Genomic DNA, 23,441 nt, shown 5'->3' on the forward strand with positions numbered 1-23,441 from the left:
CCTACCTTGATCATTTCTAAAACTTGTTACATTATAGCCCTTTTCATTTTGTAATTTCTTACATAAGGTGATTAACATGTCACAAGCTTCTTCTTTATTTGTTAGGAATAATACCAAGTGAATCTTGAGTAATCACCCACTATTACAAAAGCATATTGTTTTCCTCCTAAGCTTAAGGCTCTAGTTGGACCGAAAAAGTCTAGGTGTAATAGTTCTAGGGGTCTTTTAGTAGATATATACTTTTTCTTTTTAAAGCTTGTTTTAACTTGCTTTCCCTTTTGGCATGCGTCACACATCTTGTCTTTTATGAATTTGGTATTTGGTAATATTTTTACAAGATTTTCTTTGATAATTTGGATAATAAGTTCATGCTAGCATGTCCTAACTTCCTATGCCATAGCCAACTTATTTCATTCATGGCTGCCAAACAAGTTACGTTTTGATTCATTATATTTTCAAGATTTATACAATAAACATTATTTATCCTAAGAGCTATAAACAAGATTTTATTTTCTTTGGGATTTTGAATAACACATTTTTCTTTCTTAAAGGTTATTTCAAACCCTTTGTCACTCAATTGGCTAATGCTTAAGAGATTGTGTTTTAATCCTTCTACTAATAATACATTATTAATAGTAATAGAAGGTTCTTTACCTATTCTCCCGATGCCAATGATCTTACCTTTGGCATTATCGCCGAAGGTGACATATCCTCCATCATTTTGTTTTAGAGAAGAAAATTTGGTCTTATTGCTGGTCATGTGTCTTGAACACCCGCTGTCCAAGTACCACTTGTCCATTGATGATGTTGTCTTAAAACATACTTACAATGGAGGATTCATTATATTAGTCTTTGGAACCCAAATCCTTTTAACTTTCTTTGTTTTGCTGTTAGTTCCATTATTAACTTTCCATTCTCCTTGTACTTTAACATACTTCCTTTTTAGTAGACAATCAAACATGACGTGATCTTTAGTCTTACACATATAGCAAGTAGTGTGTTCATGTTTGTTGTCTGAGGAAGTGCTAGCATAGTGCTTGACTTCCTTGACGAAGTATCCCATGTATAATTTCTTATTCTTTTTGTTTGTTTTACCATTGTAACCTATTCTTTCTTTATTCCCATGTAGCCTTTGCTGTCTAATCATCTTTTCAAAATTATCTTTACCTTTTGTAAAATTATAAATAATTTTTTCTTTATCCTCTATTAATTTCTTTAGTTCATTTAATTCTAGATCTTTTCTATTCAAGTTTTCTTTATGAGTTTTGCCTAATTCTTGAGTTACTTTACTTACTTCCTCCTCTAACTTCTCAATACAAGAATCTTTTTCTTTTTCAATGGTTTTGAATGATTCAAGTTGCTTCAATAGTTCTTTATTTTGTTCCTTCAAGGTTATATTTTTTTGAAAATTTTTATGAATCTTTTATGTAAGGAAAATGATTCATCTTATAATTCTTTGTATGAGGGCATACTATCACATGACTCGTCACAAGATTCATTGCAAGATTCTGTTAAAGAGTAGTAGGAATTTACCTTTTCATCATTCACCATGAAGTATATGTTTGTCATCTCTTGTCCACTTGATTTGTTTTCCATTTCGCTGGAGCTTGAGTCATCCCAAGTAGCCTTCATAACTTCCTTCTTTTTCTTCTTGTCTTTCTTGAGCAATGGGCAGTCCGATTTGATATGTCCTGGTTTCTTACAATGATAGCATATAGGAGGTTCACTTTTACTTTTATTTTCTTTTCTACTTGATTCTACTTTTTCAGTTTTTCTTTTGTTGAACTTCTTAGGAAATCTTTTATTTCTTTTATAAAACTTTCCTAGTCTCTTAGTGATGAATGCTTATTCATCTTGATCTAAGTCATTTGTTTCACTTTCTTCTTCACTTGAGCTGTGGCTTGATGCTTTTAGTGTAATAGATTTCTTATGCTTTGGTTCAGGATTTCTTTCTTTTAGAATCATTTCATAGGTAAGGAGTGAACCTATGAGTTCATCTAAGGAGGTGGTCTTAAGGTTTCTTCCTTCGGTAATTGGTGTAGCCTTAGGTTCCCATATGGAGGGAAGGCCTCTCAAAATTTTCTTAATCATTTCATAGGTGGTATAAGTTTTTCCTAAGGCACTTAAGGAATTAATTATGTGGGTGAATCTCGTATACATACTTGATATGGATTCATCTGAATTCATCTTGAAAGCTTCATATTCGCTTGTTAACATATCTATCCTATTGTCCCTAACATCAATAGTTCCTTCATACATAACTTCTAATTTGTCCTATATTTATTTAGCCGTTTTACAAGTCATGACCCTATTAAATTCGTTAGCGTTTAAAGCACAATACAAAGCATTTATAGCACTTGAGTTTATTTGAAGCATCTTATAATCTGAATCAATCATATCCTTTTTCTCTTTTGGAGTATGTTTTCCATCTATTATCTTGGTGGGAATAAGGTCACCATCCAAAACTACTTCCCATGCTTTCCAATCCATGTATTGGAGGTATATTTGTATTATCTTTTTCCAAAATGTGTAGTTGTCCACAAAAGATTGGTGGACGAGTTGAGGATTGGCCCTCTCTAAAAGGTGCTACTCCTATGTAAGCCCGGTGTTTATTCCAAACTCACAATTCTTCTTTGTGTTTAACTTTTAAACAAACTTTCAGATTAATAAGTTTAGGATGATCAACCAACGTAGTCCTTTTCGGTTTCCGCAATCAATGCTTATCAAGTCAAAACAAATTATCCTCCGGTCTATTTAACAACCATACACTCAGAATTAACAATTTAAAGCATACACGCAGGTTGTAAGTATTGCTGAAAAATAAAGAGTAAGGAAGAGAAAAGAGACACAAGGTTTTACAAGGTTCGGCTTATACCCAGCCTACGTCCTCGCCTTTGGAAAACCACCAAAGAATTCACTAGTTCAGTTCCGTTGACGGGTGGAACAATACCGATTACAATAACTCCTTCTGTAAGGCTAGAGTCTACCTCTCCAAACGATATTCCCTAATTTGGTCCAACGATTCTACAACCCTGAATCGTTTATTAACAAGAACAAGAACCAAGATAGAGAAGAGTTTGTGTACAAAAAAACACTCTCACAGCAGAGTAGGTTAGTACAACATTCAGCACAAGAATACTTCAAAGTAATTCAAATATAAAAGAATTTAAAGCTCAATACTCAAATTAAATCACCAAATATCTTTCAAGTATTGAAAGATTTAGACTTTGAAGGCTTTACTTCGAAGTTTATATCAGCAGTAACTCAATAGATGAAGATGGATGAATACAAGAGAATTTGAAAGCTTTTTAGAGAACTTTGATTGCTGGAAATTTCTTGGTGTTAAAAATCTTTAAAGTTTGGGGCTATTTATAGATGTTTAAAAGTAATTTCTTACCCCTAAAGTTTCCTTGAAGTAGTTTCCAAGTTTTTCAAAAAAATAGTGTCCGAAAAATTCATTTAAAAAATCTTCCCGTTGAGAGTTTTTAAACCAACGTTCGAATGGCAGTCGCTTGTCATAGAACAAACTCACAACACAGAACACTGACAGTCGCTTGCCAGAACCAAGGTAGTCGCCTGACATGACCACCTAGGCGCCTGGCCATGTTCAGGCAGTCGCCTAGCATACTACTGCCTCTATGAAAAATTCTTCATTTTAATTTGGCAGTCGCCTGCTACAAGAAGACAGTCGTCTGGCCCTTCTGTTTTTCAAAAACTTTTCTTATTCAAAAACCTTTCTTTTCTTTGATTTGAAAAACATACTTTTAGGGTTTTTCTAAGAATATATTTTTGAGTTTCTTTTGATTTTATAAGAGCTTCAATTCAATTTATACTTGAAATTAACTTGAAGTACTTGCATACAAACATCCTTAAAACTTTATTCCATTGATCCTCAAGTAAGTCTTTGTTCTTCTATCATCTTTGAGTTTCTGATCTTTTCTTTGAGCTTCCACCAAATTATCTTTAATCCTCATGCTCTTCAAGACCTTTCTTGATCCATAAACTTTATCATCCTTTTGAGTTTTGTTTTTAACTTTAAGCTTTGTCTTTTTCCTGAAAAACTTTCATTTAAATCAAATTAAACACATCATGATTTGTTATCATCAAAATAAGAATTGTAAGCCTTGTTAGGCCAACAAATCACATGACCAAGGAATTTGTTGCTCCGCTGAGCGAAAAAGAACTTCCCTTTCTTCACATACAAATTGTTTCCCCTCAGCCTGTCGAACACCTTCTAAACACCTTCCGTAGATGCCCTTCATGTTTCCTCTGAAACAACACCGATGCTCCCAACGGTACTTTGGAAGGGTGAACACATCACGTTTCCAATTCATCAAGTTATGTCCCCAACTCTACTATCTCTCGAGGCGCCATCTAACATGGCCCTTTAGGAGGTGGTTTCACTCCTGATAACAACTCGATCTCATGCTCCACAATTCGTCGTGAAGGAAAATTATGAGATAGCTTATCTGGCAACACCTCCTTATCTTCATCCAACATCGCTTAAATGGTTGTAGGCTCCAGCTCTTGGCCTACTTTTTTGTCTACCACCACCATGGCTAGATATGTCTGCTCACCCTGACCCAATCTTTCATTGAGTTGAATGACTGAAGGGGACTTCCCGTCATCTCCTTTCATCGCAACGACTTGCACCATGCATGAGTGATCTCCCATCAGACACAGGGAACCAGCTGAAAGCATCATCACTGCCCTCATCCCCCTTAGGAACTCCATTCCTAGAATGACTGGAAAATTATCCAATGGTACCGTTGTGAAATTCGCATAACCTTCCCACTGTCCAAGCTTTACAGCCACTTGCTTGGCTACTCTCAGAGTAGGCTGGGCTACAGAGTTAACTGCTTTCATGCGTCCTGTATCCTTCTCTAAGGATAAGTTGAGTCTCCATGCTTCTAACTGCGAAACAAAATTATGAGTAACCCCCATATCCACCATAGCGCAGGTACTCTTCCCATTTATCCTCAAGTCCACAAACATTAACACTTTTGCTCGTATAACTTTTGGTTTTTTACTTTTCCAATGCGCTCACTAGCCGCACTGAACTCACCCTTGGGGCATTATCCTCTTCCTCCTCGCTTTCCAACTCTTTTCCCGAAGTGGAAGCTTGTAAGGCATTGAGTAATTCCTTGTGTTGACACTCACTCACTCTGTGAGATCCACCACACAAGTAGTACGAAATTTTACTCTTCCTCTTTCCATTGGGTGTGTTGAACCCTTAAGACGACGAAACTTCCTTTGAGGTTGATGATTTAGAGTCGGCTCCCCCACTCTTGGGTTTGCCTTTCTTGAAAGACTTTCCACTATTTCCCTCTCCGCTAAACCGTTTAAACGAAACGGTATCATCACCAGTGTAGTCAGTCAAGCGTTATGCAGCAGCTTGTGCAGTTGACAAGTCTTGAACCCTTTGCCTATGAAGTTCAATTCTTGCCCAAGGTTTCATCCCCTCAAGAAAATAAAACAACTTGTCCTTCTCCGACATATCCTGAATATCCAACATTAAAGCAGAAAATTGTTTCACATATTCCCTGATCGACCCCGTATGCTTGAGATCTCTCAGTTTTCTCCTTGCATTATACTCAACATTTTCAGGAAAGAATTGGGCCTTAAGCTCTCTCTTCAAGTCTACCCAACTATCAATTATCCAATGTCCAGTTTCAATCTCTTGGTGCTTGGTACGCCACCACAGTTTGGCATCACCAACCAAGTACATGGTCGCAGTATCCACCTTTGCTTGTTCTAAGGTCATCCTCACAGCGCGAAAGTACTGCTCCACATCAAACAAGAAGTTCTCTAACTCTTTGAGATCTCGAGCACCCCCATACGTCCTGGGTTCTGGTACCTTGGTCTTGTTAACTCTTGGGAGTGTTGGAGTTTCCCATAACAAGAACCATCAAATTCACTTTTGCATCCAGATCAGCCATCTGCGACTGCAAAGTTTCAACTGTATGGCAAAAATCCTCTGACATGTCGCCTATTAAACCTGCTTGATGTTTTTGTGATCCCATCACTTCATCAACAAGTTCTCTCATCTGAGCCACCTTCGCGGCCACAATGTTGGTTGTTGCCTCAACCTGTGCTTTCAGCACACTGATCCTCTCAGTATTGTTTGGTGCCATGGTCACTTACCAAAGCTTTCCAAATCCCACAACGAAGGCAATCGAATTCACGTAACAACTTAACCTTGGGCTCTGATACCAAGTGTCACGGTTTGACTATTTTCACACCCTTGTGAAGGGTCATGCGGCACTAGCTAAAACACCCTTGCTTAACTAGTCAGCCTATTGTTTACAACATTCATCCACGAAACACTTTCATTAACATTCATTCAAATAGTAGCGGAAACAATAATCAATTCATAACATTCATTCAAATAGTAGCGGAAACAGTAATCAATTCATGAAAGTCGTGGCAAACAAGCAGTAAACATTGAATCTATGAAATTCATTAACAACACCTTTGTTGACATCGTGTGTTTAGCAAGAGAGGCAAGTAGGCTAAACACGTTGACAATAGCTAGTGAGTTTTACAATAACTGATGAACACTCACCCTCCTCTAAAGAGCTTTCTAGGTCATTCCCACTCTAATACTAGGAAACATCAAAGTGATCGAGAAGTCATATTGCCCTATTTGGCATACAAAACACTACTAGTAGAAAATAACTCTACACTAGTATTTACATGATGGAAACTCATCCCAAGCACACGAGATAAGCAGTCACAAGCAAGCATAATGCCCTGAACAAACTTAACTCGTGACAATGCTAGTGCATTCTTGTAATCAAAAGTTCAACATAACAGCATGCCATAGTACAACTCATACCATAATGAATTACAATCATAAAAGTAAGTGCTTAATTAGACACATCAATCCACCTCTTTGGATCTCTAACTATTCCAAAAAAAAAAAAGAACCCATATTAAAATGACTTACTGCCCATTTGGTACAAAAGAATTATGGAAATGGGTGGAATGAATCAAACTTAACACTTGATTTCTTCATGTTCTCCATTCAAATTTTCATTCCGTTCCATTCCTACCTCATTTTGTTCAGCAAATCAAACGTAACGTTTGTAGATTACAAAGAGCATACTTGAAATCCAATACCAAGAATGGATATAGCTGCATTATATTCTACTCCGAACAGAAAGCTCAAGCTTCACTTGATCCCTCAAAACTCTCCTTAGTAGCTTATTAGATGCTGTTCGAGGAAACTCTGGCACAATCTTAACAAGGCCTACCTGTAACAATTTTAAAAGAATATCAAAAAACACAAGAAATGATATCATTCTAATTATCCATCATTGTTCTATAAGAAGATTCCACTTATTCATCATATAATGAATTTTATAAATTTTTGCCATCAATTGTGTGATAAATTGATAATGGTGCAGTGTGACAGTGTCCAAATGCTCCCAACAGTGAGTGTGCAAATGAAGGCATTAAGAAAGGCGTTATAACCTTAAATAAAGGGTTAAGGTTCCTTTGTATGGCTCTTGTAAATTTCATCTTCAGTTCATCTGGTTCACAGTCATATCCTTTCTTTAGTACCACAAACAAAATCAAAAGCTCCGGGCCACCACTTATCGGTGCTGCACTAACTGCAGCAGTTTCCAAGACACATTTGTCAGCTTGGTCACAAACCCGTTCGATTTCAACTGAACTTGTCTACAAAAGAAGAAACAAATACATTTTTAGGTTTGCCTCAATAATTAAATAAATAGATAAATTCTTTAGCTTGGTCTCAAAAATTCGCCAATCATATCAACTTAAACAAAGATTGACTTAAAATTTTACACAGCATGTGAAAACTATTAAATCCACAAAATTTTGGGAGCCATACACAGCAGAAGTTCTTCCAACTATTCCAGCCTTCTAGCCATCAAGCTCAGAGCAAACACATAATTAGTTCAAGAATACTCATTTTAGTGTTTTACAATTAGGAAAGCAATACCTTGATGCCTCCAAGATTCATGGTGTCATCAGCCCTGCCCTGTACGATGACATATCCTCCCGCAGTTCTCTTAATGATATCCCCATGTCTTCTGAGGCACTGCCAATATATATCCACAAATAACCAGACAAGGTGAGTTCAAGCTGCCTTCTTTTGAATCAACAGCTCCTTGAAAAGTAAAAGCAAGTGCAACACATTTGATAAATAACTTTTTCAACTTTTAAAAAGCAAACGTTAGGACTTGTTTAGTTGACGAAATAAACAAACATTGGGACTTGTTTAGTTGACGAAATAAATCATCATTTTCCATTTTTAGTTTTCCAAATATTTACAAAATTTCCACCTTATTTTCCAATTTCCAAACATTTAGGTATCCTCTAGTTCGCAATTAGAATTGAAATTGAAATGAGAATCGGAAATGAAATGGTAGATTCCTCTATCCTGTTTGTTTTGACATAGAATTAGAATTGAAATTGTGTTATAGCTTTTGCTATGTATAGACATAAGAATCGGAATCAATCTAACTTGTCAATCATGCCACTACAAATAGTATAAAAACCGATGTCATTTAATATAAAGTATAATATCATAATCAATAACTGTTTTATAATATTCGAACACACATCTACATTATTATTTTATTATTTAATAACTAATTTATATTAATAAAAACATTATCATCATGTACTCTATAACACTTTGCATGTTCTATTTTACTATATTTTCTTTTACATTATCTTTTGTTACAACTAAAGTGCATCCCTAGGCCACAAGGCTCTCAACAATGCAAGGGTAGGAGGAGGATTTTCACATTGTATGTAGTTTTATCCCTGCTTTTATGTAGATAGGCTATTTCCTTGGACTCAACACGTGGCCAAGCGGTCACAAAGGAGCAATCTTACTATTAATCTAAGGGCCAACCATATATTTTGTTATAACTATATTATTAATATCATATTAAATCTTATATTTGTAATAATATGTTATTTTTAGTTAATCATTAAGTCCAAATAACAATATAAGATATTATTGTCAAAGCTAGATATGTATCCTTGGCCTACAACTGAATAGCATAAGCTTTTAGGTAAAGTGGTAATCTAACATGTTATCGGAGACAGTTACAAGGAGGTCCTCAGTTCTAGTCTTGTTGCCCATGTTTATCACATGATGTTTCCTAAAATGGGTGTCATTTATTGTTTGTTTATCTCTCCACGTACTATCAAAATGCACATGCTGGGAAATGTTAAAGCTTCATACACATTGTCGGCCTACAACCTAATAGCCTAAGCTAATTAGGTTGTAATCTAACAATTATATTATTATAAGATAATTTGTGGTTTAATATAAAATAATAATAAACAATAATCACACCACAATAATAGAATTATATTTTATTATACAATAGTATTACATATTAGTTTTTTCCGATAAAAAAAGTATTATATATGAGTTTGTACATTAATATTATTAAGTTTCTTATTAACCTATAGTTAACCATATTAATATAAAACATAAAATAGCAAAATAACAAATCAAAAATCATACCACTATTATATGACGGTACTTTATTAAAATAGTATTTAATTATTTTATAAGCTATCATATTATTATATTGTTATCATCACAAATAATAATTTTAATATAATTATAGGTACTGTTTGATAATTATATTTTATAATTTTACCATTAAAACTTGTTAGCACATATTTATATTATATCATAATAGTAATATAATTTTTTTTTATATGTATGTATACACATGTACATGTGTATGTGTATGGGTATAATATTATACTATGTACACGCATGTACAGTGAGCAGGGTAGTATTGTGTTTTCAGGATCAGGAGTCAGAGTTTGATATCAAGCTAAGAGTCGAGAACAAAAAAGTGAGCTACAAGGGAAATCTGATTCCTGTATGAAATAGAAATCAGAATGAGTTTACCACCAATCAAATGTTAGCAATCAGAATCAACCATTTTCATTTCGATTCCTAGAGTCGATTCCCAATTACCAAATGTCACCTTGCATTAGAAAGCTTGAAAACATCTTTTTATTCCTTCCAAATTCTCCATATGAACTGAAAACAAGGTAGAATATTGCAATTCTTTGAAAAACTACAAATGAAAACCAAAAATTGTTTTCCAAAATTGAATAAGCCTTAACTTTTTTAGGGAGCTTTTAAAGTTACAAAATTTAATATTTTTAATATATAAAGACAACTTTTTATAACAGATTATTCTATTCCATAGGTGTCCTTGATTTCTTTCAAATATTACAAATCACCCACAATGACAAGCCCATTTGATCATCTCAAACATTTCAGTATGCACACCTTTTTCTGTCAAACACCCATGATCAGCTTTTTCTTTTCAACAACTGTTTTACACAGACGTAGAGTCAAGATCTTTCCTTAGCAGTGGCAATACTTTGCCCTTTAAAATTTTTATTGTAATATTTAAATTTAGTACTATGACAAAGATTTTACATAAGCAATCAAAATACACAAAATACATAATACTCAATTTAAAATCACTTATCAGTCATTGTATCTTCATTTTCCAAATAGATATTGTTACTTTCTTCAATTTTTAAATTTTTTTCAACTCTTCTTCTCCTGTTTTTTAAGTAAAAGATTATAAAATGCCTTCATTGCATGTTTTAAGTATTTTTTAAAAGTATTTGGCTTCCTTTTGAGCAACACAATAAGAAAAACCAAAATACATTGCATTGCTTGCACTCTGCAAGGGCTACTTGGGCATTAGTTGTCTACACTCTTGCTCATTGCTCTATTTCATGTGGCTTAAGAGGGAGAGCCTAGGGGCATTATTGAATTTTAGTGAGGTCAACTTCCCCCTCCCAATTTAATTGGAAGTCAGTGTGGACAGCCCACACTGAACACAATGTAGCTCTGCCTATGGTTTTACACGGCCAAGTAATTTCTACAGCAATCTAAATCAGCTCCTTTTGTAAACTTTCTTTTCATTGGCCGCAAGAGGGAGCCAAACTAAGCCTTATCAGTTTCATATAAAAATTAAGAAAGAACAAACGAATTAAAGTAAACATCTTTTTTCTATTCTTGGAGGAAGTGGGGGGGGAAGCTTAGGATGGTTTGATCTGAGTGCACTTCCACTCTCTTTGAGATGGAATGTTAGAAACTCTTGAGGCTTCCTAATTACCTTCAAATGAAAAGTAGCACATACTATTTCCAGACCAACCTACAGGAGAGTGCAATCCCCTGGTATGGGACCTGCCCATAGTGCCCCAAAATGGAGAAGAGATCATAATTCTCCAGCCAATCAACCCCAAGTTCATTGACTAAACCCAATGGTTGGTGAAATAGGCAATTTGCTCAGTAATTCAGTATGATATGAGTTAGTCACCAGCAAAATATGAGATGCCTAAACTCCAAGAAAACATGCTTCTGAGATTAGAAAGTACAGTTGCAGTTGACATGTTATATACTAGGGACACGGTTATAGTCATATTTAAAATTGGCTCTACAAGTCATAATTACAAATTAGTAATTTTGGAGAAGGTAAGTCTAAGTCTGCATACCATTCCTTTGTACACAGGCATTCCCTTGAAGTAAACTTCTTCATGATCAGCATTAAGCAATCTATCAGTTGCCCCCATGTACAGGGGGAACAAGCCAACTTCACCAACACAGGCTTGATCATCTGGCTGTCAGATAGGTCAAAGATTGGATATGAAAAACAAAGTACACTTGAATAAAAATTGGCTATGTATGATCCCCAATGATTTTAAAGTATTCAAAAATAATCATTGTGATTGTCCACAAGTCAAGAGTCACCACGTATTTGAAACCAGTACTGAACTCTAATGAGTCATTTGGTTTAGGGAATCTTTGAGGATTCCAGCAAATGTGAGTTAGAAAACCTTGATGCCAACGTTAGGTTTCATCTGCAAATCTTACATGGTGAGCATTTGGGATTCCTTGGGAATCCATTATGCCCACAAGACACGCTCATCTATTTCTTTGGTAACATCCAAATCTGAGGTATAGGTCAGGCATCTGATTCCCTGAACCAAATGCTTAGCAAAAGGTTCCTCGCTTATTGTTGAAACAATGAAAATGAACCTCCCTATCATGATTGGAATAACTGTAGAATAAAATTATTACGGTGAGGCCAGACCCAGTTACAAACTGCTAGCAAGTAATCTTACATATGGAACACAATTTTCATCGAGGATGACAAAGCCTGTTGTCATTGATGCAGTGCTGAATGCTCCAAAAGCTTGTGGTTGCAGCACACTTCCTTGGATGTAGCATGATGCTAGTTCTGTGCCCCCACAACATTCAATAATGGGCTTGTAATAAGCCCTCGAAGAAAGCCAAAGATCATCATCCACATTAGAGGCTTCACCGGTGGAAGAAAATGATCTGCAACAAATGATATCTCTAAATCTTTCCTTGGAAGGTATATGCCAACATGTGTTCCAAATTTATTACCTTATCTTTGTCCAATCTAGTCCTTCCATACACTGTGTACTCTTCCAAGCTTTCACTAGGCTCGGAACTGTACCCAAGATGGTTACTCCTGCATCCTGAAAATACATAATAAAAGTTTTAAGAAGCAATTAGGCATTTGCATGCTTAAGGTTTTATTCTGAAAGAAGTCCTTTTTCAACAACAAATCCTAGAGATGAAGCAGACTCTGTGAAATACTATTCTTGTTAATCTGTAAACCAAATATTCAGGGAAGAAACCTCAGAACAAAAAATCCATCGAAGAAACATTTTGTTAGATTAAAGTGCGGAAAGATGCACTTAATCAATCCCCTTCAGTATGTTAAATATGGAACAGTTTCCTTGAAACTGTCACAGAGAGAAGGAATATTGAGGCCTCACCTGTACAAACTTTCCAAAACCACGGTCAAGGGGAGATCCATGATAGAGAGTTAAAGTTGCACCACTTAAAAAGCAAGAGTAGATTACAGAAGGTCCCATAACCCAACCTAAATTTGTGGGCCAGCAGAAGATATCGCCAGCTTGGGCATCCACTTGTGCCCAACAATCAGCAGCAGATCGAATAGGAGAAACTTGTGTCCACGGAATAGCTTTTGGCTCTCCTATTGAAAGTGAAGAGAGATATAAAACAAGTGATGAACTTAAAAAAGAAAACTGGCAGCAGAGGTAACAACAGATACGTGGAAAAACAATTTTGTTGAGATATCACTCATATTCAAAGGATATCACTCCCATCAGCACCTTATTCCTTCTTTGGGGGTGGGGGAGGGTGTGATTCTTCTTCTTGGGTTCTTTGTTGGACCAACATATTCCTTCCATTAGTGACGATGAAAAACTGTGGGAGAGTGATTCATAGGGTATGCTTACTTCTAAACCCTTTCTTTCACACCTTTTGAAATCCTCTTCCCCTAACTTTTTCCCTTGGAAACAGTCTTTGGAGGGCTAAGGTTCCCCAGAAGATTCAGGCCTTTGTTTGGACCGTGATATTGGAAAGGATTAACACGCATGATTTGCTTCAGAGAAGAAGGCCCTCACTCTCAGTCCTGACATGTGCATCATGTGTTGTGAATGCAGTGAAACGAATGCTCATCTTTCGGCACTTCAGGGTGGCATCACAGCATTGGAGTGCCTTCTTTTCATATGCAGGGGAGAGTGGGTGGCACCAGGAAAGGTGAGAGAGCTGCCTCCAGTTAACTTCAGGGATTTCGGAATGAATAGAAATGGTAGAGCTCTTTGGAGTGTGGCAGTTTTCACCATTCTTTGGACCTTGTGGATTGAAAGAAATGCTAGGATTTTTACAAGTCACTCAACCTGCTCATGGCCATTATGGGATAAAGCGACTATCCTTGCCCCCCTTTTGGGTGCACTCTCAGATCTTTTGGGGGGATGATCACTGTCCACCTCACACAAGATTGGAAGGCAACACTTTTGTAATTAATACTCATTTTTTTTATTTGTTTGGTGTAATTTTGCTATTTCTCTATTCTAGATCTGTGGATAGGACTCCTTGTCCTCCAAATCATGTACTCTGGTTCTCAGATATTAATAATATTGTCTTGAAAACAGGATACTCTTACTCAAACTTGTCAATAATAGAAGGATTTGTGTGGAAGGCAAGAGGTCCAGAGGGCCTCAAGTTCAGGGTATTGCACTGTACAGTTTAGGTATGGGGATATTTTGAGGTTTTTCATAGGGAACTATTTATTTTGTAGCTACAGGTTGAAAATCCCAAAGCAGATTGTATTATTTCCGAGCATGGTCCAAATTTTTACGAAGGAATTTGCGGTTTAAGGAATGCTCCCAAACTACTTTTAATCTTACAGTTTTATTTTTCTTTTCTCCATTTTCATTATTGCTGTGTCTGTGTGCAGAATTCTAGCAGGTCAAGTTCATAACATATATCTCTACCTGTGGTACCAGACGAGAAAAGAATATTAGTCACGCTATCAACTGATTGGTAGAATGGAGAGTAAAAATTAGGCCTGCCAAAAAAACCATTGTCAGATGATGAGTGTTAGGGAAGTTTAGAGCAAATTAATGACAGCTTCAGTTATTCATTCCGCAAGATATTTTTAAATTGGGCAGTGAGTATTCCATATAAACAATGGCATGGGCTACAGTATTATGTGGAGTTTTCCAAGAGGCCCTTCAATTGCAAGAACAAGTTTACCAGTTAAAAGTTCCAATACCAAAGGAGTTTGTTTTACCTTGGAAGGTGATCCACGCTAGAAAGAAAATTTCTCCATGATAAATCTTGTTTTCTTAAATGAATGTTTACATCATTTCCAACTGCTGGAAGCACAATTGCTTTATGTGGAGCAGCTTCTACAACTCGCCTGCAAGGAACAAGAAGGATGGTGATGATTATGCCTGTGGTGCACTCAAAACCATGATTTAATTCAAATTCATATATATATATATATATATATATATATATATATATAGATATAAAATATATAATTTTAGAAAAAGAAATGTGTCTATGGAAGCATTTTGGACAAATCTGGCGTTTAGCTTATTATTTTGGCACAACAGTAGCAATTTTAACTTGAGTATTGGAAGGAAATTTGGTCAGAAAACAAAATTTTCCAAAGGGCTGTTCAGGCATGAAACCAACCTCACCCCCAAGCCCAAGCCTCCCAAGGAGTGAAAATACAAACACAAGCCATATGGAGTTTGGAGAACAATAAATCCTCATAAACCAATTTGACACATATTATTTTTTTGCTATATATATGATATAATTTTAAAAAAATAAATGTGTCTACGGAAACATTTTGGACAAATCTGGAATTTAGCTTACTATTTTGGCACAACAGTAGCAATTTTAACTTAAGTATTGGAAGGAAATTTGATCAGAAAACAAAATTTTCCAAAGGGCTGTTCAGGCATGAAACCCACCTCACCCCCAACCCCAAGCCTCCCAAGGAGGAGAAAATACAAACACAAGCCATATGGAGGATGGAGACCAATAAATCCTCATAAACCAATTTCACACATATTATTTTTTTGCTATATGTATGACATAATTTTGAAAAAATAAATGTGTCTATGGAAGCATTTTGGACAAATCTGGCATTTAGCTTATTATTTTGGCACAACAGTAGCAATTTTAACTTAAGTATTGGAAGAAAATTTAATCAGAAAAACAAAATTTTCCAAAGTGCTGTTCAGGCGTGAAACCCACCTCACCCCCAACCCCAAGCCTCCGAAGGAGGAGAAAATACAAACACAAGCCATATGGAGGATGGAGACCAATAAATCCTCATAAACCAATTTGACACATTATTTTTTTGCTATAGAAAAGATTTTATGACTCAAAGGTCCTTTTTACAGGTAGGATACCATGCCAAACTGCACCTTAGCTGGAAAAATAACAACTTCCATAAAATTGTTTCAGCTTATTTAATGTAAGAAACCTAACAGAGCATTCTAATACCACGCCATTGATTTTAAAGTCTCAATGTTTAGTTTGCATAAACACATCAGTTTGGCTCTGTTATGGATTGCTAGGCAAATCCAGTTAATCCTTACCTGCATAAACATATTTGAATGCCTAAATATTGCATGTTGATTTATGCACAAATCTAGCATCTAACCACAATGCCACAGAAGTGGATCTGAAAAGGGGTTAGAGTAGAATAGCAGACAGATGGAGGAAAGTAATTTTTACCTGTACAAAGGAAATTTTCGACCTCCTCTAATGATAAAGTCCTGAATTGGAGAGGGAAAAAATGTGAGTCATTCATAAAACACAATGAAACTACAACCACAAAAGAACTCCTTTTTAAAAAAAAAGCCAAAAAAGTAAAATTTAAAAAGAAAAAGTGTGCAAGTAATAATGTAAACCAATTAACCAAATGTACTAAACTTATCTGCCATTACCTAAATCAACAAGAATGGTAAAACAATATGCTTGAGTTTAGGAGCACGTGTTTCAAGCATTGCATTTGGATTTATGTGGATTTGGATGAAGGCCAATGCAATTTTGTACTCAGGCATTGGCATTGGATTTGGATTTCTTTTCCACACAGGGAGAAGAAACTGCAAGTCATTACACGAGGTAAAAGCACAGGCATCTAATTCTATGACTTACTCAGTGGTACTCCACTGCTGCTTTTGATTTATATTTGGACATAAAAACATTTAGCTGGCATTTTGGTTTATGAAATCAAAAATATTTCAATGAAATACCATTTCTATGGTCCTATTCATGAGAATGGACACCACATTCCCAGGAATGTTAAAACATACCATGAACAAAGGCCCCCTTAAGCAAATCACAGGATAGTAATGTGATGCATATGATTAGCACCCAGGGAAAGTCACTGCAAGAGCTAACTAAACTTGATGAGACACTTTTATCATTCTCCGATTTGCAAGTTTGATTCATATTACCAGTTTGACAAACCAACCAGGAACATCAAGGAAAAAGAAACAAAACACTATGCAAAACCTAATATATACATAGGAAGGAAAACCTTAGGAGAAGCATATCAAACAAAGAAAAATGGATATTAAGTAAACATACTGAGGACTCGACCATCTAATGATTTTGTGCAAATGTCATAAGTGATTCAATTATTATTGTTTTGGATGATTGCTTATTTAGAAAAGGTGCACCATAGGAAGGGGTGGGGTGACATAGTTCTGACTATAGGAAGTGGTGGGGTGACATGGTTCTAACTTTAAGAAAGAGTAGGCAGCCAGAGAGGGAGATAAGGATGGGGTTGGCAATGAATGGGCTGCACGCCTGCAAGGCCTAATTGCGGGGGCTGTACCGAGAAAGAGAGAGAGGAAAAGTCCAGGCACATGCTAATGATACCAATTGGTGCTTGTTGTGTAACCAATTAGCCTGTTGCCTTCCACAGTTCCCTTCTTGATGCATGAGATTATCCATATAGGGTAGAACAAATCACCTGAGTAAAGATACCCTTTGCTTTTGAAACCCGCAAACGGATCTCTATTTCCTTGGCTGCAAAGCTGTCAGGTATTGAAACAACAACAAAACCTCCCAAAACAATCGCCAAGTATACGATAACTGCACTCACAGTCATTGGCATGTCAATAGCAATGGCATCACCTTTTGAAAATGTAGCATCCAATGCATTTGCCACCAGCCTGCGCATGATGTTGCAAAAAGTGAAAAGAGCAAAGACAACAACAACATAAGATATGTGAATGAAGCATCTTGGTATATAGGCCAGCACACCTTGAAATTTTTGTAAGAATTTTCTATAAAGAATTCAATAAAAATAACACATGTTAGAGGCCATGTATGCTGCAACATACAACTCCAGGATCGCCAAGAATGAAATGCACAGATTGGAGTGTTTGAAGCACCCACTTTGGGCTGAAAAAGATGAAATTTAGGATCTCTTCCCCTTGCAGCACCCCACTTGGAGAGACAAGCACCAAGAAATGGCCTTGTTTTCCTTAGCATGAAGCAAGGTGGTAGTGGTACACTGGTACTTAAATGGCACATGCCACAGATACAGTGGTTAAACAGAATAAGTAAAAGGTGAAGTGGAAAAATTACAGCATACATTACTTGTTCCCGAAGTTCTTTTACTGTCATGTGATTAACAGGAGAATCATCACAGCCTTCATCCCTCCATAAAATAGCCAAACTATCATCTTGTTTTCTTGTCTTACTCGAGGGTAGCAGGCAACATTCGGCAATATTTAAAACTGCACCTGGAAGCCAAGTTCCCCCAAGTTTTGATTTGTCATTGGTATCTAAGATGCATCTTGGAACTTCATTAAAGGAAACCGAAAGCTCTTTTAGAATGATTGACCAGTAGACCTGAATACCATTTACATTTTTAAAATTTTAGTTGCAAAAGCATCACTCTTAGGAATGGATACCAACCTATATTTACATTGAATTCAATGAAAGTGCATGCATATAAATTAAGGGCTTTACCTCAGGATGCTGAACAGAGAACTTCTGAAAGAGACTAAAACTCGTAATAGGATCCTTGTATGATGTCCCTAAAAGCTTGGAACCATAAGTTTCCATAACTCTCCCCAGGTTTGTATTTTTGGCTTCGTGTCTAGCAAATAATAGACAAAGCAATCAATTAGAAAAATAGATGAAAACTAAAAAGTTGGTTTTAAGCGTTTTTGATTGAAAGGAAAGTAGATCAAAGTGTTGCGAATTTCACTTATGAGTTTGTCTCACAGTAGAAATTGAGTAGAGGATAAGTGGTTTACATACCTAGTTTTCACCCAAGACCTAATAGCTCAAGCTTTTGGGTCAAGTTAATGCTCACCCATGCATATCAACCCCACTTATGAAGACTCCCCCAATTCTAATAAGTGGAATGGTTTGAATTGGGCTCGAATGTTCAAGCATATGATCCTGCGGATGTAGACCCTATAGAAGTGGAGTGTTGGATCCTACGGATGGTAATCCGTTCAAGGGGGGAATGGTTGCAATTTACAAGAGAGGAAGAGATTGTTGAGAATTTCATTTGTGTGTTTGTCCACATTCAAAAATTGAGTTGAGGATGAGTGATACATGATTGGGCCCAAGACAACTAAAGCTTTTGGCTCAACTAGGTGCTCACTCATTTAAGCTTTGAGTTTTTTGCACCCTTTTCCTTTCCCATACCTAGCATAGTGTTAAGTATGCTTAAATAAAATTCCTAACATCATTGAGGCATTATTTGAGACCCACATTCTTCAAAAGCAATCTCACTCTCATGCACATTTTCTTCAAAACATGCACTTCAAAAAAAAATATATATATATCAATATATAAATAGTAGTGAATGTTCTAAATAATACCAGTTTATCGGTATACACCTTTTCTCAAAACATTCAAAAGGTTTTCCTGACTCTTACCAACCAAAATCTTTTAAAAATTAAACATGTTTGTGAAAATTACATTGAATTGTACTTATGTATATGATGGGGCAAATCCTAGACTTTTGTAGGTTGAAATGGTAGTGAGATTATGAGTAGCCATTTAGCACGGAGCGCAACATATTATGGATGATGATGCATAATCATCCATTGAAAAAATGGCATGTGGCCTTTTGATGACATGGCAAGATAGCATGGCTCACCCAAGTAAAAAATGTCGTTGTGATACACTCTGATGATGTGTCGTAGGAAGTTATTGCCTATACTGGTGTGTGTACCCACTTTCTCAAAAGAGGATTGGTCCATGCACCCACACAACACCCCCATTTGGAGAGTGGGTACCTGCACCCAATGCAACCAATAATTTTTTAGAACCATATCACTTTGTATGATCATCACACCGAGTACTGCACCCTTTAATTGGATGGAAGCATCACATCATCACTGCCAGGTGAAACTTTCTCCGTAATGAAAATTTTCTATATGTTTTATCGAATAAATATGTGTGAAAACAATTCAATATGACCATAACACCACATGGTAGTTTGTTCCTTCCACTACAGTACTACTATGTTGCTTGATGGCGTTACATAGCATGCCACACGTGACAATTGAGAACCAAATTGTAGTACATTAAGAAAAACTACTTCATTGCATCATCTAAAAGTTGTTGGGTGGTCTTGGGCCTTCTCAACCCCAAAACCTAACTCATGGGGTGAGGCTTTCTTTCACACTTAATAACTGACCACCAAGCCCTTTCCACAACCGATGTGGAATAACCCCAATAATCTCCCTCTAACACATTGGGCGCCAAACCCTCACGAATTGGGCTCCAAATCGGCAGCACCACATGCCCGGCAGCCCAAGGAGAAACCATGGGCTCTGATACCAGTGTTGGGTGGTCTTGAATCTTCTCAACCCCAAAAGTTAGCTCATGGGGTGAGGTTTTCCCTCACACTTAATAACTGACCACCAAGCCCCTTCCATAACCGATGTGGGATAACCCCAATAAAAGTCGCATTTCGCATGACACATTTAGATGAGAAGTGAACTCACAAGTTTGCCATGAACCAATTTCTTTATAGATAAAACACTTTTAAATATATATATATAAGGCATAAGTAGAATATTGAAAACAAATATTGCAAATTACACCGACTCCACGAGGCCTAATGAAAAAGAGAAAAGGAAAATATTTGCCCTCCCCATCTTGTATCCCCACTTTGTTGCAACAATATCAAGGACATTGACACATGAATCATTTCTTGAGAAGTGCATTGCACTGATTATGTGTCAACATTCTGTGCATTGTGACAACAAAGCAAGAATATAAATGAGGTAATATATACCAACTGAATCAAAATGCATTGACATACCAGTTGACATTTCCAAAACTATGCTTAGCATGGACCCTTCTTACAAAAAAAAAGTGAACTAAATACAATGGTGTGCATGTGTGTGTGTGTGCTTATTTCGTGCGTGACTGCATGTGTGATTGCATGCATCTAAAGTGTTGAGAATACCCACAGAAAAGTAGCTCAAACCTTACTCACACAAATAGGAAACAAGCCAAGTTCAACAGCAGGATTATGTGATATCGTAGTGTATTTTTGTTCAAACCTCAAGTCTTAATTGGGTCAGTTTCATTTCATCGTATCAAAGCCATTGAACTAATATTCTCCATCTTTTCTCAGTTCACACGTGTTATGTTGATTTCCCACCTAGTTACTACTAAACAAGGGATCATTTTACATATATTTGAGATCACAATCATCACATTCTGTAATTGGCAATGGAAATTCCAAAATGGTATGTCTAATTTTTGAAATGCTTGATGGGTGAGTGAGTGCACTTCAGAAATTCGATGTCCACTTTTGCTTTCCTAAATTATCTCTATATAAATATTTGTTATAATGGAAATGTACGAAAATGTTAGGCAAGCCATAATAACAAAACCAGAACTATTAAGACTAACATATAAATATCACATATCCACACATTAGCTTCTAACTACCATTAACTCTTTATTTGATGTCTATTTTTGACATTCAACATCCTCAAGCATCTGATCAAAGGAATTTTCTGTTTGGTGATGTTTTTTAATAGCTAGATTTGAATTTTTTGAATTAAATCATTCATTATATACAAAATTTTTAACTAAAATTAATATAAAATGACCATGTGAATTTAAAATACAATTGAAATAAAAATATGCATAAATTTCTAAGTACTTGAAAAATATAATAAAAGTCATTCAAAAAATTATATTTTACCATTTTTCAAATGTCTTGTAAAATAATTTTTTTCTTGGAGCACTAAAAAACGAGTTTAATATACATATATATATAAACTAAATAAAATTATTATAATTCATCTCTATTGTTTATTTTTTGCATTTTTATTATTTTAATGATATTTTTTTAATTATTACTTGATTTTCAAGGAAAAAGAAAAAAATGAGTTCAATTAGGTTTTTCATTTATTTTAGCTTCGGAAATAATAATCAAAGAGGTTGCAATTTTTCAATTTTTAGTTTTTTTTTAATTTTTGCTTTTGATTTTCTTTCCATAATTTTTGACAATGATACCAAACTGCCCATTACTTCATCACATTTTCCTAGTAATTTACAGTAACTCATAGTGAGCGAGTATCCCCAACAAAAAATAAATGAAGAATTAATTAATTATATTAAAAAATAATAAACAAACAAAACTAAAATGCAAAATAATTATTTATTTTATTAAAAAGTAGTTTTACACTACATTGTACCTTGGCATGAGGTTATCTTTAGTAGCATGGATTCCAAGTCTTGATTTGAACTAATATAAATTAGAACATAACTGATTTTGCACTACATTTTCTACTAAATACACATAAATCCAAATCCAAATCCAATTAGCAAATCAAGCTTTAATGAAAACACATGCAGACTAACAACAAAAATGAAGAATTAACACCCGCATGGTGTGGTTCAGGAGCTAGTGCGGACTGCAAGAGTGCCTCTGACGAGATCAGGTGTTCAAATCCTCCTGAGTTTGTCGTCCCTATTTCTGAAATTTATCTCTCTTTGGAGTTGTAGTGTTTACTTCAAGGTACGCGGGATTAGTCACGTGGACCGTAAAACGAAAACGTGGAAACTAGTCCATAATCCAAAAAAAAAAAAATGCAGAACTAACTACTGACGCATCGATTAAACAATCAAATAATAATAATAATAATAATAATAATAATAATAAGTTAAAAGTAGGAGTAGGTGGAGAGTGGAAGGCGCGTACAGAGAAGGGAACCAATAAGGAGGAGGACCCCTAGCGGAGGCGTCCCAATCGGCGTAGACAGTGTAGTAGAGCAGCTGGTGGAGCGCGTGGGGGTGCGACGGTTTGAGCAGGCGCCGCGCCGTGAGCTCCCGCCACATCTCCGCCGGGTCCGAACCGCCGATGATCGCCGCGTCATTGATGATCCTCTGGAAGTGCTCGGCCTCGTCCGCCCCCAATCCAGCCTTCACCAAATCCTCCGCTCCAATTTCCGTTATACTCTTCATCTCTCTCTCTCTCTCTCTCTCTCTCTCTCTCTCGTTGATGCAGATATGGAAATTTAAAGGTGGATGGAATGTGAGCAGAGGGAAAAGGTCGGGACAGGGAGCGGGGGAAGGACAGATTGGCACCTGCGCCACGTGAACTACCCGCCTAATTAATTAGATGCACTTTATAATTAATCATTATTCTATGTGCATTTATATAAATATATGTAGCTTCAATTTTTTGTTCCTATAATTAATTTTCAGCTGATTGCAAGAAAAAAATATTTAAATAAAATTTTATGATTTTTAGTTGTTTTGATAGTGTATTACCAAAAATTAATTTTTTATAAATAATTACTTAAATCAAATAATTTATTATATATATTTAAATAATAATTAAAATAAAAAATCATATAAATTAAATTTCATTAAAATATGATATGCCCATAATAAATCACGCTAATAAAGGCAGGTCAACGCCTGCCCTTATACTTTCTCCAGGTCTGACTTTCTGACGAGTGATTAGCGTCAACCTAAAGGAGCAGAGATCCATGCCGACGCCCTTAATGACCGAGTAATAGGCGCACGCACTTAT

At 35.9% G+C, this 23,441-nt stretch overlaps 1 protein-coding gene across 4 annotated transcripts; it reads right to left on the reverse strand.

Annotated features, from left to right (window-relative positions):
- Positions 1–6,763: 6,763 nt before the first annotated feature.
- Positions 6,764–22,978, reverse strand: LOC131149742 (probable CoA ligase CCL12). 4 transcript variants are annotated; one of them, XM_058100453.1, is made up of 14 exons: positions 22,605–22,978; positions 18,386–18,515; positions 18,006–18,265; positions 17,379–17,580; positions 16,133–16,173; positions 14,667–14,795; positions 14,368–14,441; positions 12,841–13,061; positions 12,443–12,537; positions 12,157–12,373; positions 11,527–11,652; positions 7,970–8,068; positions 7,477–7,683; positions 6,764–7,256 (listed from the first exon to the last, which is right to left on the reverse strand). In XM_058100453.1, exons 1-14 carry the CDS (start codon positions 22,865–22,867, stop codon positions 7,143–7,145), a joined length of 2,178 nt encoding a protein of 725 aa, XP_057956436.1. In that variant the 5' UTR covers positions 22,868–22,978; the 3' UTR covers positions 6,764–7,142. The 4 variants fall into 4 exon arrangements, with proteins under 4 accessions (XP_057956436.1, XP_057956437.1, XP_057956440.1 ...); XM_058100454.1 differs by lacking the exon at positions 6,764–7,256 and having other exon boundaries at positions 7,477–7,616; XM_058100457.1 differs by lacking the exon at positions 6,764–7,256 and having other exon boundaries at positions 7,495–7,616; positions 11,527–11,648.
- Positions 22,979–23,441: the final 463 nt, after the last annotated feature.

This window comes from Malania oleifera, chromosome 2 (genome assembly GCF_029873635.1).
Source record: "Malania oleifera isolate guangnan ecotype guangnan chromosome 2, ASM2987363v1, whole genome shotgun sequence".
Classification (NCBI taxonomy): domain Eukaryota; kingdom Viridiplantae; phylum Streptophyta; class Magnoliopsida; order Santalales; family Ximeniaceae; genus Malania; species Malania oleifera.

Bases quoted from the DNA above. Each gene is read 5' to 3' on its own strand.
- LOC131149742 (XM_058100453.1), bottom strand. From the start codon at position 22,867: ATGAAGAGTATAACGGAAATTGGAGCGGAGGATTTGGTGAAGGCTGGA. The intron at 16,174-17,378 runs GTGATTTGTTCT...TCTCCAATTCAG, and splicing joins CAAAGGGTATCTTTACTCAG to GACTTTATCATTAGAGGAGG. The intron at 7,257-7,476 runs GTTATAACGCCT...AAATTGTTACAG, and splicing joins ACCTTAACCCTTTATTTAAG to GTAGGCCTTGTTAAGATTGT.